At 39.2% G+C, this 15,492-nt stretch overlaps 1 protein-coding gene across 1 annotated transcript; it reads left to right on the plus strand.

The window, feature by feature from the left end:
* Positions 1-4,707: 4,707 nt before the first annotated feature.
* On the plus strand, positions 4,708-12,471 carry SNX20 (sorting nexin 20). The gene is made up of 4 exons (XM_085071881.1): positions 4,708-4,942; positions 6,989-7,166; positions 8,807-8,958; positions 11,482-12,471. The coding sequence occupies exons 2-4, from the start codon at positions 7,001-7,003 to the stop codon at positions 12,148-12,150; spliced, it is 987 nt and encodes a 328-aa protein (XP_084928007.1). The 5' UTR covers positions 4,708-4,942; positions 6,989-7,000; the 3' UTR covers positions 12,151-12,471.
* Positions 12,472-15,492: the final 3,021 nt, after the last annotated feature.

Below are 15,492 nucleotides of genomic sequence, written 5' to 3' on the forward strand. Positions count from 1 at the left end.
TGTCATCGGAAGGCTGCCCTGCTTTGTACACTTAGCATCACTGGTCATAGATAGTGAGCTCTGCTTAAACTGTGAGTGAGAGAATGAACTCTGCAATAGAGGGGAGCTGCTCAACAGGACAGTGACGTTTAAAGACTGTATTCACACAGTCAGCATTTCCAAAAAACAACGTTTATTTTAGGGGAGATTTCTTTTTATTCATGTAATATTCTAAACTGGTGCTTTAAATCTCCTTTTAAAAATATTTCCGAAATGTTACGCTTTTAAAAATGGACTTCCTACCAAGAAGCATCTTTTCATGATACAGCATTTGATTCTGTACCTCAGGAGGTTACAATAATATTGGCATACAAATTAAACACTTGATTTCTTAGCATCTGTGGCATTCTTTTAATGTATGTTTTTACATAATTTAGTAACACATGCAGTTGGACATTAGCTAAAGTACAGGCTGTTCCAGTTAATCCTGCTCCCTCTAGCCCTCCAGAATCCAGAGACAGTCAGTGAGCAGATCCAGTGCAGCCCCAAATCAGGGCTGGAGTGCCCATTTCCAAGCTCTGGAGTGCCCATTTCCAATGTCAGTCACTACCAAGGCTTTTGCTAGGAAGGTGGGAAGGCAGGACACGGGGTTTTATTTGTGTGGGTATGTGCAAGATGGAAAGGACACGGACACCAGCAGGAGTTTTTTGGAAAATCCTGAGGAAACAATGAGATTCCATCTACTATGGAATGAATGCTCACACTAATCATTCCACCTAGTCTCTTAAAAGCAAAATTGCATTTCAAAGTCTCATTTAATTTTTAAGCAATAAATAGCATTGAAAATATACTGAGATTTATGGCTTACATTTCCTCATTTTGCAGAAGAGTACACAGTAACCCCAAGTCATGCTCTGCTGATCCTCAAGGTGGCTATCTCTACACAGCTGCTGCAGCCTCCGCTTCTGGAGCTGCCTTTTATGCTACTGCAAACTGCTTTAACATGTCTGCTATAACTCCTGTTAGCCCAAATTTCATTATGTTTACATTTGGGGTATAAATAAATCACTTGTGCAACATGACTTGAGGTATTAGCCAAAGTACACCATAACTATATGTGAGTAGAAGAGGGGACAGACACATTAGGAGCATAAAATACCAAACCACTTGATAGGAATGACTGCATGTAGTGTTCCTAATAACTCACAACCAAATATTTAAAAATATTCTGTATTCCATGTAATTATGCACTTAACCCTCCATGAATGCAGCAGGAAAAATTACCAACATGGGCTATTTAAAAGCCTGTCATTGTGCAGACAGAACAGTGCTTGTGACATTTAACCCAAGTTAATATCCCATTGACCCACTGGGCTTGCACACAGCTCCTTGTCACTGACAGACCACAGATGAAAGGCAGGCCAAGACTGGTGTTTACTCTAAAGGTCCTTCATACTCCTTTAGAAGTATAAAGGAGTTGAAAAGTGATAACAGGACTTTGGCAGTGTAAAATGGGCCTGTTATGTCTCTTTTATGTTGAAAACTCTGTCAGTAACACCAGCACAAGACATTTGCCATTAAACAGCGAATGATTTCTTTAAACCACACTCTTGTTAAGAGGGACATGTTTTGTAATAATGAAGTATGGTAAACAAATTCCACTTTCAAATGACACAACACTGTATGATTAAATATTATAGCATAACATGGAACAGAATTTTGTGCTGTGCCAGGATAGGAGTATGATATTCATTTATCACAGCATTACCCCAATATTCACAGCAGAATGTTCATCAAAACAGCTGATTTTTTTCTGCTATTTCAAACATGGAAATGGTTGGTATTTATCCAGCTGCATTAAAAAAATAGAAAGGAGAGGTTCTTGTAGAAACATCAAAGGCAATATAACTGCACTTTCTGAAAAATAGTTATGTGATAAAAAGGGACTTGGATAAATATGTCAGATATTTCTGTCTCCTCTTGTTTGTTTTGGGGGGTTTTGTCATTATCTACTGTTCTAATGAATGATTTAGTAAAATAAATAATGTTTAGCTAAATAGTTTGGGGCTTGAAATGGAAAGCAGCACAGACTATGAGGTTGCCTGAAGCTGCACTTCTTAGGACAGAAGCTGAAGAGCATTTTGTAATAGATATATGACAGCCACATTCTTTAACAAGACTAAGACCTTGCTCCGCCTGTGATAAAATAGCAATAAAATCTGCCAGAAAACTGCAGTTCATATATGCCATTGGTTTAGCTCCCAAGTTTTCCAGCTGATCCCACCTTCATAGTCTCTGGTTAAATATTGTACCTGTCAAGGTTTGTGTAATCTATCTGATTGGGAAAATGGGCAGTGCCCAGATCAGGATATAAATCAAGGCAGAATGTTTGACACTGTGGCAGCAGTCCCTTTTGGTTCTTCAGCTATCAAAAACACACAGTATTTGAATAATGGCAGGCATCCTTGACATGGCATCATAATGCTGGCTCATCCTGTTGCTGGTTACCAAGTTTTGGCCATAAACTTTCAAGTTATTCTTCTTAAAATGACTAATTTCATTTTAAATCAGTACAGAGGACATAACTCATATGACAACCACCTTTTGTGCACTGCACTGTTATGATTTTAACCTTGCCTCACTCCTGCATTGTTGCAGAGCACACTTTTCCCATATCCCTTGGTAGGTGCATTTTAATACCATACTCTTTACATCTGACAAAATCAGTGTTTTGAAAGAATGCAAACTCTGAGTGAGACACTGCATCAGGATCTCTTTTCCATCCCTGACAATGACAGAAAATTCTTTTCCATTAAAATTTACCACAGTTTTATGAGTATTAAGGTAAATTGATGGTGTAAGTACACTTGCCCATCTCTCAGAATGCTTTGCTGCCATTGTGAAAATTTTCTTTTAGACTGCTAAACCTTTACATAATATTTGATTGTTGGAAGTGAAGCTGAGAATATAAAAAAGATATATTAGTCATGCATTCTGCTAGAAAACAACATTGTGTGCTGCAGTGGGTTTTGCATGTGCTAATCAACTAGACATTTAGAAAATAAAATGCTGCTAGACTAACAACTCTGCGTCCCAGGGAAGGGTGAGGCGCTGTTTGGACCAAAGCTGAGCTCCTGAGAGCAGGATGGGGAGCAGCAGCCTGCCAAACCTGCTGTGGATGTCACAGCTTCTGGGCATGAGGAACACCCTCAGGAACCAGCTGTGACCATAATAGCTGACTCTACTGAGGCAGGCAGAATTCTTGTGGAACACCCTTGATTTGTAAATGTAATAACACATTTCATTCCTTTTAATCATCCAGGTTAGTTGTACTAGAACTAACTTACTCGGAAATAATTGAAAGTAGAGGTCGCACTTCATATACTGAAAAATGTGCATTTTCCTTTCCTCTTAGCTCTATCAAGCAGGACAATAGTACTAAGCATCACAAAATAATACATTGCTTTTTGGCACACGTAAATTAACAGATTCAGAATTCAAAGTTTAGATACATCTGTAAACTGTCAGCATGAGTGAAATACACTGAAATCCCTCTTGGGTTTTGCTCACAATTGTAACCAAACCCATAAATCTAACTTTAAAGGACTGAGAGTGGAGCCAGAAACCCATGCCTTGTTTGCACTTAAAAGCATTGGCTGGTATAGTTACACCTTAGAGCTGAATTGGCAAGCACAGATTTCTGTTCTGGTGTAACTTAAATCACTGTTCTCATGGAATTTGCTAAAGTGGCCGAAGGACTCTGCCAATATAACGGCATCTACTCCAGGGCTTTTGCCAGGGTGGCTGTAGCTGCATGCAAGAGATTTTTCATCATTCTGACAGCTATTTTGGCAAAACTCCTACATTTAGACCAAGTCCAAGTTAAAGTTGGCATTGTTTTATGCTGCAAATAAAGCAGAAGAGAAGCATTACCAGTTTATGGCCCTGGTTTTACATTATTTTAAATTGTTTGTTCTAAAGGAATGTGTGGGGCAGGATCCATGTGGTCCTTTGGATGTTTGCCTCCCACATTTGTACCGCATTAAAATTGCTTGGTTTTTCAGTGACTGAACTTTGGCAAAGGGGAAACTTACATTACTAAAAAAAGATAGTGTCCATATTATTTACCCCAGAAATAGCTATCCTGATGGTTTAAAGGAAATTTCCAAACCAAAGTGAGCTCCAAAAGGGCATATCTGGGCCAAAGGACATGTGGATTAATACATCATTCTTCTTCATTTTGTCCTCAGTTCAACAATGAATGTAAGCACATATAGGATTAATTTTAGGCACACTCGTAAGCCCATCTCAAATTTAGTAATCATGCCAGATGTGATAACGCTCCTATTTGAATTTTAATTGAGTAGGCATTTGAAATTAATCATATGTTCCGCACTGTGCAGAATCGAGATTTCAGTCAGAAGTGCAAGTTTACACAGAGCAAGGCTGTTTGTTGTGATACCATCTGCATTTTCTTACCTGATCTGGATGTTAAGCCACTCTTTTCAGGACATCCCAAAAGGCATTATTTTTCCACATAAGTACATTTTACATATTTGGCTCTTTTTTCCCCCCTAATCTCCCTTTTGCTAAAAGTGGATTTTTTTTGCTTCAGCAAGCGATGCAGAGAAGTTTGCACTGATGGTGTTGGTGGCTCTGAGGTCTGTGCTGTGCCCAGGGGAGCTGGCCGGGGGTCCCGGAGGCACCGGAGCAGCTCTGCCCGGCCGGCCGGGGCGGCACCGGGCTGGGGGAGGCAGAGACCGGAGCTGCGCCAGCAGCCAATGGGACGGGGAAGTCTGATTTAATCGAGGCTTCTTCCTTCCTTTTTGTGACACACACAATGTGCCTGCTGGAGGAAGGCACAGACATCTTTTTCCTGCGTTTTGGAAAGGCGAGGCTGGCTGTGCGCGGCTTGGCGCGGAGCTCACCTGAGCCACAAGCGAAAGGACTGAGCGATCTGCAGGTGAGTGCTGAGAGCGCTTGGGGGTCTGGAGTACTGAAACCTCAGTGGAGGAGCTGGAGCAGCGCTGAGCCTGAAACGGAACCGGATGGGTGTCTGCTCAAGATAAACTTGTGCCATTTGGTGCTGGGGTTTTCTCTTGTTTTGCCTTTTTTTTTTCTTTTTTCTATTTTTTTTTCTTTACTGTGGAAAAAAAGTAGTGGCTTAGTTAAAAGAGCTTGTGATGATTTTTAGCTGTGAAAATAAAACTGCTTATATAAAGTGCAGTTAGTATTCAAGGTATATATATTCAAGGCAGGAAGACTTGTGTATAACATTCACTTCTGTGTTCTGTTTACCAGTGTGTTATACATCTCTGATAAACCGTGTTTTAAAATAGTATTAATATACATATATGTATATACATATGCACTCATATATGTATATTTATTAATATGAAACTATGCACATATAAAGATTTTTTTCACTGTAAATACAATTTTTCTTATAAAGTTATCCCAACTTATAACCAAGACAAAGTCACTTAAATTTGTTTGGCCATTTTCAGATTCCTCATTTATTGTACAGTGTATGCTCTTGAGGTAAACTGTTGTGATTTTCAAAAGACTGAGCAGTTAAACAATAAGTGGCTACTCTTCATGTTCAAAAAGCAGATCATAAGGAGGACTGAAGAACAGGAAGAACTTTCACTCCAAGTCTGAAGTCCAAAAATAAGGGTTTCCATGATGCTTTCATTAAGCAGGATGACAATATTTGTGTACTTGCTTATGCAAGCCAGGCAAAGGAAGGGGTTCTGTTAGAGGCAAGTGGTTTGCACTTTCATTGTGTCCAGTGAGGAAAGTAATTTCTTTTCTTTTTTATAGCCTTGCAGCTTGCCAGAAATCAGTAAGTCTGCTGAAGGAGTTTCCTCACCTCTGTATCCAGCATTGCATAACTGTGTGGTAGACAAGTGGAGGCAAAATGATATGTGGCAACAGCCCTGTCCTAAACCCTCCCATAGCCTAGTAACCACTGCTTGGCCATTATTTTAGCAGGACGTTTTGTAAAACTATATTGTTTATAACTTGATTTTCTCTCATTGGCTGAACTGTGAGCAACACTTATGCTAAGTGAACACAGCACCTTGGAAAAGATGTTAGGATACTCTTAGAACTTTTTCAACCGCTCATATAACACAATGGTGTAACAGGTAGGGTTTGTTTATTTTAAAAGAAACAACAGAACAAAACAAAAACCATCCTTAAATGTGGAGGCATTTAGGCAGCAGAATGGCCAGCCTGATCTATGGAGTAGGAGTATATTGTGTTAAGCATTTTGTCAATACACGGTAAAATAGTGATCCTAGCAGAACAGGGATACATATCTAATATAGCACAGTATGTAGGGTGAAAGAACAAGGAAAATAAATTCTGTACAAAAATTAGAAAATTCAGATCTTCCACCAAGCCATTGTCAAATTCAATTGTTTTGTTTTCACAGTACCGAGATAAGTCTCTGGAGGGAACCTAAGACTGTGAAATATGATAAAAACTCTATACTATTTTAGGTATTACCTTATTATGCTGTACAGGTTGTGATTAAGAGCAAACAAGAAGTTTTTGAGTCTTGAGAACAGTAAATCTCAGCAGTGTAAGAGAACCAGGCTGCTGGTTATACTAATTATCTCCGAGATTTTAGTTGATCTGAACTCATACTTGCAAGCTTGAGGGCAAAATACAAGGAGGAAGAAATCTGCCCAACTGAAGTTCATGACAAAATTCTCATAGGTAAGAAATTAGTTCCCCATCTAATCTTATTCAGCGTAACTCCTTATGGTTTTCTTGTTTTGCTGGCAGCTTAGAATCAAGCATCCTAACACTTTCAGTGGTAACAGTAATAGGGATGGTTCTGCACTGTGAAGATATTTCTATTTATTACTTTAGTTTTTATGAAGCTACAATTGCACTGATACAAGTTTACAGAGAACAACAACTAAGTAATAAAAATTACGAAACTGGATCCCCTAAAGGCATGGTGCTAACAAATGTCATGGGTTTTGTAATCTTTCAGTGATAGCAAGCAATGGACCAAGATTCAGACTGCACAGCAGAAAGGGAACTGTTGGAAGCTGTAAGCAGAATTACTACATCTTCTACCACAAGTCCATCTGATGAAGAAGAAAATCAACCCAAAGCTGAAATTTCATGTCAAGTGAGAAAAGAAAACCCAGAAAAAGATGACGTGCAAGGTTAATGCTATCCTTATTTTTCATCTAGCTGGTTTTGCCATTAATCTTTTGTATAAAAAACTTTGCTTATGTATTGCAGCAGTAGTTCAAAGGTTGTACTGCCATTCTCCACTGAAAATAAGCCTTGATTACATTTGTAGTAATAATGTAGCAATACTGAAACCAATGCTCATCCTGGTGTGTATGTACACACACAGAGTTTTCCTTTCAATTGCCTTGTGCCTAAAATGTATTGGCAGATTTAATTTACACAGCAGGAATGAAAGCAGTGATCATCAGTGGGCCTGTCTTGGGAGTGCCCTTTCTGTGCATCACAAAATCCAAACTTGTTGGCAGTATAAGCAAGGACACCAAATTGAAGCTAATCTCAAGCAGGCAGCTCTCACATGCTTTTAAAGAGGCAGCACTGAACATTTACTATGCCTAAGATTGCTCTCATCTGTTATTAAATAAAATGTTGTGTATAATCCAAAATATGTATAATCTCATCAAGATTTTAAGCCTGGAAGGATGTCATAAAAACCACCTCTCCTAGGAAATAGATGCTTTACAGGGATTGAGCCAAAGCCCCAAGGCCTTGGTAATTGAAACTGCATGGTCAAATGATTAAGACCATGTAAAAGGAGGGGCCACTGAAACAGTACTGCAGTGCTTTTACAAGTCTATTTCTGCATCAAGCTGTTCTCCTGCCCTTCATTTGTGCTCCTTCACCTCCATTGTCAGAATGTTAGTTACCCTGCAGACTGACTTCAGCTGACTGCCTTGACAAAGACATCCTTGATTAGAAACTGGGACTGGTGTGCCCACTGAAACACAAACATTCCATTTCTCTTACCCACTTTACTAGCCTATGTGCCACCTGATGAAATCTATTGTCAGCACGTTTCAAAGACAGAAATCGCCTTTTGGAAATGCTACACCAAATTCTCCTGTAAGCAAACTCTTCAACCAGCTGTCCCATGTTTTTATATGTGCACATATATATGTGTGTGTGTGTATGTGACTGTGGGAAGAGAGAGAGGAGAAAGGAGGGAGGGATATAAAATATTTGTAGCTGAATTGTGCCATCAGTTCAGCTACAAAAAAAAGAGAGGGTATGAGAATTCCTCCTTTGGTTGAGCTGGTTATCCAACTTTGAGGTTAGGATATTCATGTTTTCTCAGCTTTCTCCTATTACTGCACAAACCCCGTATTTGAATAGGGTCAGTTTTTTAATATATGTCTGAATTTGCAGCTGCATTGTATTATCTCCTCCATTTAGCAACAAAGAAGCCTGGAGAAACGTCTGACTCAAAAGACTCAGTCAGTGCTTCTTAGGGCTACTTCTGGGATGGTGAAGCAAATCTCCTGCTCAGATTTTGCCTTAGGTTACAACCTTGACATACAATATTTCTTGGCAGTATTTTTTCCACAATTTTGTATTATGCAGATGATATGTGCTCTTTCAAAATTTCAGACCCTAATAGCTTTCCTCAAAGCATCTGCTCCTGTCTTTATTACCAGTGAAATCACTTATCAATTTTTAGGTCTTGCTGTTACAGCAACAGAAAATCTAGGCTGTTCTTTCACAAATAATGCATAGGAGTTTTCTTTCCAAATGCAAAGAATATAATCTGAAATACTAAATATATTGGTTTTAGATTCCAGTGTGACCCTAAGTCCCAACTCTTCAATGACCACAAAGGAGCTTCAGGAATACTGGAGGAATGAAAAACGCCAGTGCAAACAAGTCAAACTCCTTTTTGAAATCCCATCAACCAGAATTGTGGAGCACCACTTATCTAAATACGTGGTAAGCTAAGAAATGAATATGTAAGGAGGTGATTAATTTTTATTCACTCTACAGGGGTCTGCAGAGCACACAGCAGGCCTCCCTACATGAAAGCCTTACTGAGGGCCAAGTTTTACAAGCCGTGATCACACTGAGTAGAACCTGTTCTCACTGATTGCATGGGCCTGGCTGGTGGAATCTGCCTCTCAAAAAACCCTCTGACAGTCACTGCACAAAATCTCCTGCAGTGGAAAAGTGATATCAAATAAATTAGTATCCTGAGTATCCTTAAAAGCCAGAGCTTTGTCAACATTAAGGAAACTCACACAAATACAAAAATATCTGTATATTTATACTTCCACTGAGCTAGCCAGCTGTAGCAGCTGCAGTGCATTTGTATGACTTCCACATCAGAGGTTTCTCTGAGCACAAGTGCAAAATTCTTTGATGTTGACAAAGTCTAAGACATCCTCCAGCTAGATCGCTTGGGATTGTTCCTCTTCCCTACTTGGAGCTCCCTGAGGTGGCATATTTCTGTCATATTTTTAAGATGAAAACATTAGTATGAGGAGTGGGAACAACCAAGTAGGTTGGATTTTTGTATCTTTATTCCCAGTACTGACACTTAGCTTTTATTTCTGATTCTGCTCCTGGCCCTCAGAAGGACTGATCAAGAGTGAGTCCCTTTTAGTACTCCCGTGAAATTCAGATAGGGATGATTTCCTTGTTTGCTACAGTCTGTGAGATCTGTAGATGAAAAATGCCAAGAATCAGCATTGCTGATACTGGGGGATCCAGTTTGGTAGAATTTGAAGCAGGTAAATATTTTGGAGACTGTCCTAAGGTCTCATTGCATGCTGTACACTCCTACTTGCTGCTTTTCTTGCATTCACACCTGAGAATCCAGCTTGATGAAGAGCTAAAAATTGGTTTTGCAACTGTGTGAGAGCAAGAGTATCCTTCAGCATATGTGCAATTAAACTTAGTCATAAGTTGCATGTCTAGGCAAAAAGATTTACATTATAATAAAATTGAGCCAATTTGAATGACAGTCTAATTAAATGCTATTTCTTACCTTTTTCGTGCTCCACAAACAAAAAGAGCAAGTATTTGTAAATTATTCACTTAGCTGCCCTTGATAAAATGATAGCTTAAAAAAATTGCTCTTATGATAGTTTTAGAATGCATCAGGCATATATACACTTTTCAGCAGGGAGCAGGACAAAGTATAGGAAAATGTCACAGTGCTTACAAATGAAAAGAGATCAGAGAAGTCAGCTCAAATTTAGGAAGCTTTCAAGAAGTGCCTGTAAAGATCATTTATGAAGATTAAAAGAGAGAATTTCTCTTTAAGGAAAAACAAGGAAGGGAATCAGACAGGCATAGTGCAAGTACTGATTTGCACCCTTCAACAGCAGCAAAGAAAGTAACTGGTATGAATAAAACCCCTCCAGCTCCTGTGTAAATCAATGGGAACAAAGTGAAGCTGAATGTGAACATGGTCATCATCCAGAAGGTCGGCAGTCCGTGTCATTAGCTGGTGTTTGGTGACACAGTTAATGACCTCCTTGGAGCTTCCATGCTTTACACACACTAGGGATTTGGCCCTTCCTTAGCATCGCTGTGCTTGGATCAGAACCACAAGAGATTATTTGTAATACACAGAGCAAATCATTTTGGTTTGCAGTTATTTACCTAATATCACATTTATTATAGTCTTTTTGAGGCTAGTGAAGAGCTGAGGAGGACATGCTCTTGAGTACTGTTAATGTAGGGCAGCACAGCTGTTAGCTGCTAGTGAAGGGTTTTGAATAGCAAACAGATTGTTGTAGAAATGTCACTTTTTCATAGTATTTAAATGTGGAGTAAGTTTGAACACAGGACAATGATTTAGAGGGGGAAAAGGATTTGGAGTTGCTCCATCTTACTTTTGCACACACCAAATATCTTGCCAAATACTCCCTCTTCTTTCACAGCATTACTAACACCCCCAAATCCCTAGGAATGTCTTATACAAAGAACGTTTCTGAATATTGTGACCAATGTAAAATAGATTACACTCAATATTAAGTCTGGGAAATCCATTCAGTTCACTGAAGATGATTAATTGCAGCAGCCATGGCTGTTATAAACAAAGTACAGCTACAGAAATGGTTTGTAAGTGTTTTTATGTGCTTCAGTCTGCTGCCAGTTTGCTTTCCCAGCACCTTGCAGGATGGGATCTGTTAGTGCACTGTTTATGTACAACTCATTTATGTGCTAAGCCTAAATCTGGTGACAAAAGTACAGAGCAGCAGGAAGTGGGAATTTTTAATTTGAAGGCTGCAGATCTTTCTGAGCATGCACCATAATCCCAGAGAGGAGCTGGTTTACAGCACTGCCATAGAAGTACACAAGATTACACACAGAAAAGTGGTGCAGGAGTGTTTCAGCTGGAGGACTGTACAACCACAGTCTTTCCAAAGTAGTACCAGACAAAATCTGAGTGCACTGGGGCTGGAATGGTCCTTCTCATGCTTATTTTTTCTCTTTAATTGTGTTTAGATGTATAAAATCATCATTTTGCAAACAGGGAGTTTTGACAGCAACAAGTCTGTAATCGAACGGCGTTACTCAGATTTTGAGAAACTGCACAGAAATCTGCTGGAGGAATTCAGTGAAGAAATGGAAGATGTGACCTTTCCCAAAAAAACCCTAACAGGGAACTTCACAGAAGAAATAATCAATGAAAGAAAATTAGCCTTCAAGGACTACCTGAGACTTCTATATTCTATGAAATACATCAGAAGATCAAAAAAGTTTATTGACTTTTTAACAAGGCCAGAGCTTCAGGAAGCATACAGTTGCCTGCGGGGTGGCCAGTACACCAAAGCTTTGGAAATTCTTTTAGATGTCATTGGGCTACAGGAAAGGCTGACGAGAGGCAACCCTGTCTCAATTGTCCCCACTCTCTGTGCCATTGTGGTGTGCCACAAGGACCTGGAAAACCCAGCAAGTGCCTTTGAATATGGGGAAAAAGCTTTGTCACTCCTCAGTGCGCGTACCAGCCACAGGTATTATATTCCACTGCTAGAAACAATGATCACCCTGGCATATGAACTTGGCAAGGATTTTCTGTCTCTGCAGGAAAAGCTGGAAGAATGGAAGACAAAGAAAGATCCCATACGGGTTTTCACCCTGAAAGAACTTGCTGTTCGGGAGTACATACAGTGAACACAAGGATCATTTAATGAAAGAGCAAACTCTTGAAGGAGGGAGAACTGGAAATTACCTGTTTGGTTTACATAACATTGTATTAATAGAAAAAAATTAAATTAAATATTTTCTCTGTTCAAAAGGGACGTTAACATCTATGTTGGAATATATTATATCTACTCTACAGATATAAGGATTACCTGAGGAGCGCCTTTAGGTTTTTTTGAAGGAAATTTGCAAGAAAATAATAATTTATGATTCGCTTATTTTGAACATAGCTTATTTTGTGTGAAAATGCAAAGAAAATACAATTAATAAAGCACTTAAGAATGTGCAGAATCAGAGGCATTACTTGCACATGTGGAAACTACTTCCTTTTAAGAAGAAAAATATCTTGTCAGTAGACACAATCTAAAGGGTGCGTCTTCAGACACTGGATGCAGTTTTTTACTCCTCCAGCTGGGGCTTGGTCAAATGGCACTTTGCCATTTCTGATAATCGTGAGATTGGTCCTCTTCCCACTGAATTCAGCTGCTGTGGGCAGGAAGGTTTACAAGTAACTTTGGTAGGAGAAAAAGATACAAGAGATGATCGTTCTATCAGAGATGAGGGAATATACTTCATTTGCCACTTGTAACTAACACAACTTTATAACTTTCTGCATTGAAGGCATATTCTTGTTTGTTTTCCTGCCTCTGTGTTTTCCCTCAACTCCAAGGTCTCTCCCATACACTTATTTTAACAATCTGGTAAATTAATTCTCATAAATATTGTAATTAGCATGTCATTATCTGGCATGGATCATTATTCTCTGCTGAACATAGTCCACTGAGTACTTTCAGGTCTGTACTCCCATTACAGATACTACCTGCACCACAATGACACTGTCTATAAATTAGGAATAGCTATATTAATTTACCTCCCAGAGACATGAAAGACTAATTGGAAGGGCACTGAAGCTGAAAAATTTTGTTGTGCATTGTTACAAGAAGGATGTCGTGAAAAAAAAGCAAAATAATAGGACTGTCTAGGGTAGAAAGTTAATATTTTAAGTAGCTATTAACAGCTAGGCATTAAACACAAAATACATGGATTATTTGTTATTTGACAATTACTATTTATTCTAGTTATACCAGAAGTAATAGAATTAAGAGTAATTAATTAAGAGATTTAAGGACTAATCTTCCCACAACATGTAACATTGCAGGACAGTTAAAACGGATCAAAGGTAACACCTTCTTAGAGGATGTAATTTAATCTCTGTGCCTCTATTTCCTCACACAGTGCTTCCCCATAAAGTTTCCTCATTCAGGTTTTCAGTACCCATAGAACAGGGCAGCTGTGAAACTTGACCAAATAAGTTAACTCCAGCATTTAACTTGGACATGTGCATTGGGACAGAGGCAATTTTGATTTATACAAGCCTATTTCATTTCTCAAGGATATCTTGAGGCAGAAGAGAATTTAGAGGTATTGAGTTCCCAAACCAGTGTGCCTTTTGTGGCTTGCAGTTTCTTTACCAGTGCAGTCTTATTTTAGAATCAGGTGTTACTTTCCTTTTAAACTAGAGAAGTTCCAAAATTATACTACACTACTACTGTAGTAAGACCATGCTGGCTGATCAGCCCCACAGGCAGTCAGCCAGTTCCAATTTCTTAGCTGTAAGCTCTCAGAGAGTGGTTGAAACTGCCAAAAGAATTCTGCTTCCTTTTACACACAATTCAAGAGTCAACTTCTGCATACTCTTTTTTACTTCACGTTTACAGCAGAGTGAGTATTCAGAAGTTACAGGCTATTAAACTAAAAGGCAATGACATTCCTGCTCCCATACTGACCCACCTGTCTTCTACTGGTAAGGACAGGACCAGGATCCCTCTGCCTGTATGATAAGATAAATTACTATCTTCCACAGTCAAAAATGTGTAGTGAGGTAGGACAGATTTCCTGCAGGCAGTCAGACAAGGTTAGTGTTTTCCCACATTACCTTTGCAGCAGTGTTGCTGTACTGTCCTAGCTTTTTCACAGGATGTATAACAATGGAATGGGTGCTCTAAACCTGCTACCTCATCTCAGTTCTCCTCTGAATAACATTTTGAGGATGGCTCAAAAGAGAAATAACTACCATTTTCACCCATATCTACCTGTCTTGCTTATCTCTTGGTAAACTTCCTGCTGAGAAGCCACTGGTGAGACAAGGGCTGAAATCCTGCTGCAGTCTCCAAGGGGTTCACGTGCTGTCCCCAGAGTGCACATCCCACCCCTCCAGGTGCCAGGCCAGCAGAAGGGACCAGGACTGCATCAGTGAAACTATTCTGGAAGAAGGAAACCCTGGCACTGCCACATGTGCAAGAGCATGACACAAATTAACTGAGCAGGTGGTTCCTGCTTCCCAACAGCCATTTTACTTGCATTCTTCACTGCTGTACAGTATTTGAATGATTAAATCCTGTTTTATAAATAAATCCATTTCATCCTTTCCCCGTCTCCCAAAACCATGTGTCCTTTTTACAAAATATTTATTCAGTTTAACGAAATGAACGGAAAGGAGCAGTTTCTAGCATTTGTCCTGTGTGCATTGTGAACCTTCACCAGCCATTTTCTGTACCTGGAAGGCTCCAGCTGAAGGTCTAGAGACCCAAGCTCTGCTCTTGACAGTGTCACAAGCCCACTGAGTGACCTTGATCAAGCCTAATCAAATCACAGATTTCTTTTGAGAATCAATATTACTTTGTCCTCTTCTATAAAGCTATATTTTACTTCTATTATAGCAGTGCATTCCAGCATATAATTTTCCCCACTTTACAGCTGGGGGAATTGTGGTACAAATAAGAGAAGCAGTTTTTCCCAAAGGCTAATCCAGTGGTCTGTAGACCACATTGACTGCCTGGAGAAATCCTGAAGCACCGCTGGCATCCCAGCTTTGCAAAAAGAGCTCTGTCTCAGTTGTGTGTTCTGAAGTACACCTTGCATGAACAACCACAGCCCAGCTTCAATTGGACCTGGTGTCACACACCTGAGAAAACTGCCTGAGATGTCTGTGGGAGAGAAAGCATTTCAGCTAGTCTGACTAATTAATGTATTTGAAGAACTAATAAGTGGTTGAGTAGCACAAATATTTTAACCACTACTTTACAAAAATAAAAAAGCAAATGTCTTGCCTAAGAGATTTTTAGAATATATTAAAAACCTCCAGACTTCAGTATAATTTTCCAGAAGAAGGAACAAAAAAATATTTTCAAATACATTTTTTCCAGTTTTAAGAATTTCTTAGAACCTTGGAATTTCTTTCCAGTACGGAGTACTGGAAATTTCTTTCCATTACAGAGTACCATATATATTAATCTGTTATTATCCACTTTT

The sequence above is a fragment of the Lichenostomus cassidix genome, chromosome 11, assembly GCF_008360975.1.
Source record: "Lichenostomus cassidix isolate B80296 chromosome 11, HeHo_3.0, whole genome shotgun sequence".
In the NCBI taxonomy this organism is placed as follows: Eukaryota; Metazoa; Chordata; class Aves; order Passeriformes; family Meliphagidae; genus Lichenostomus; species Lichenostomus cassidix.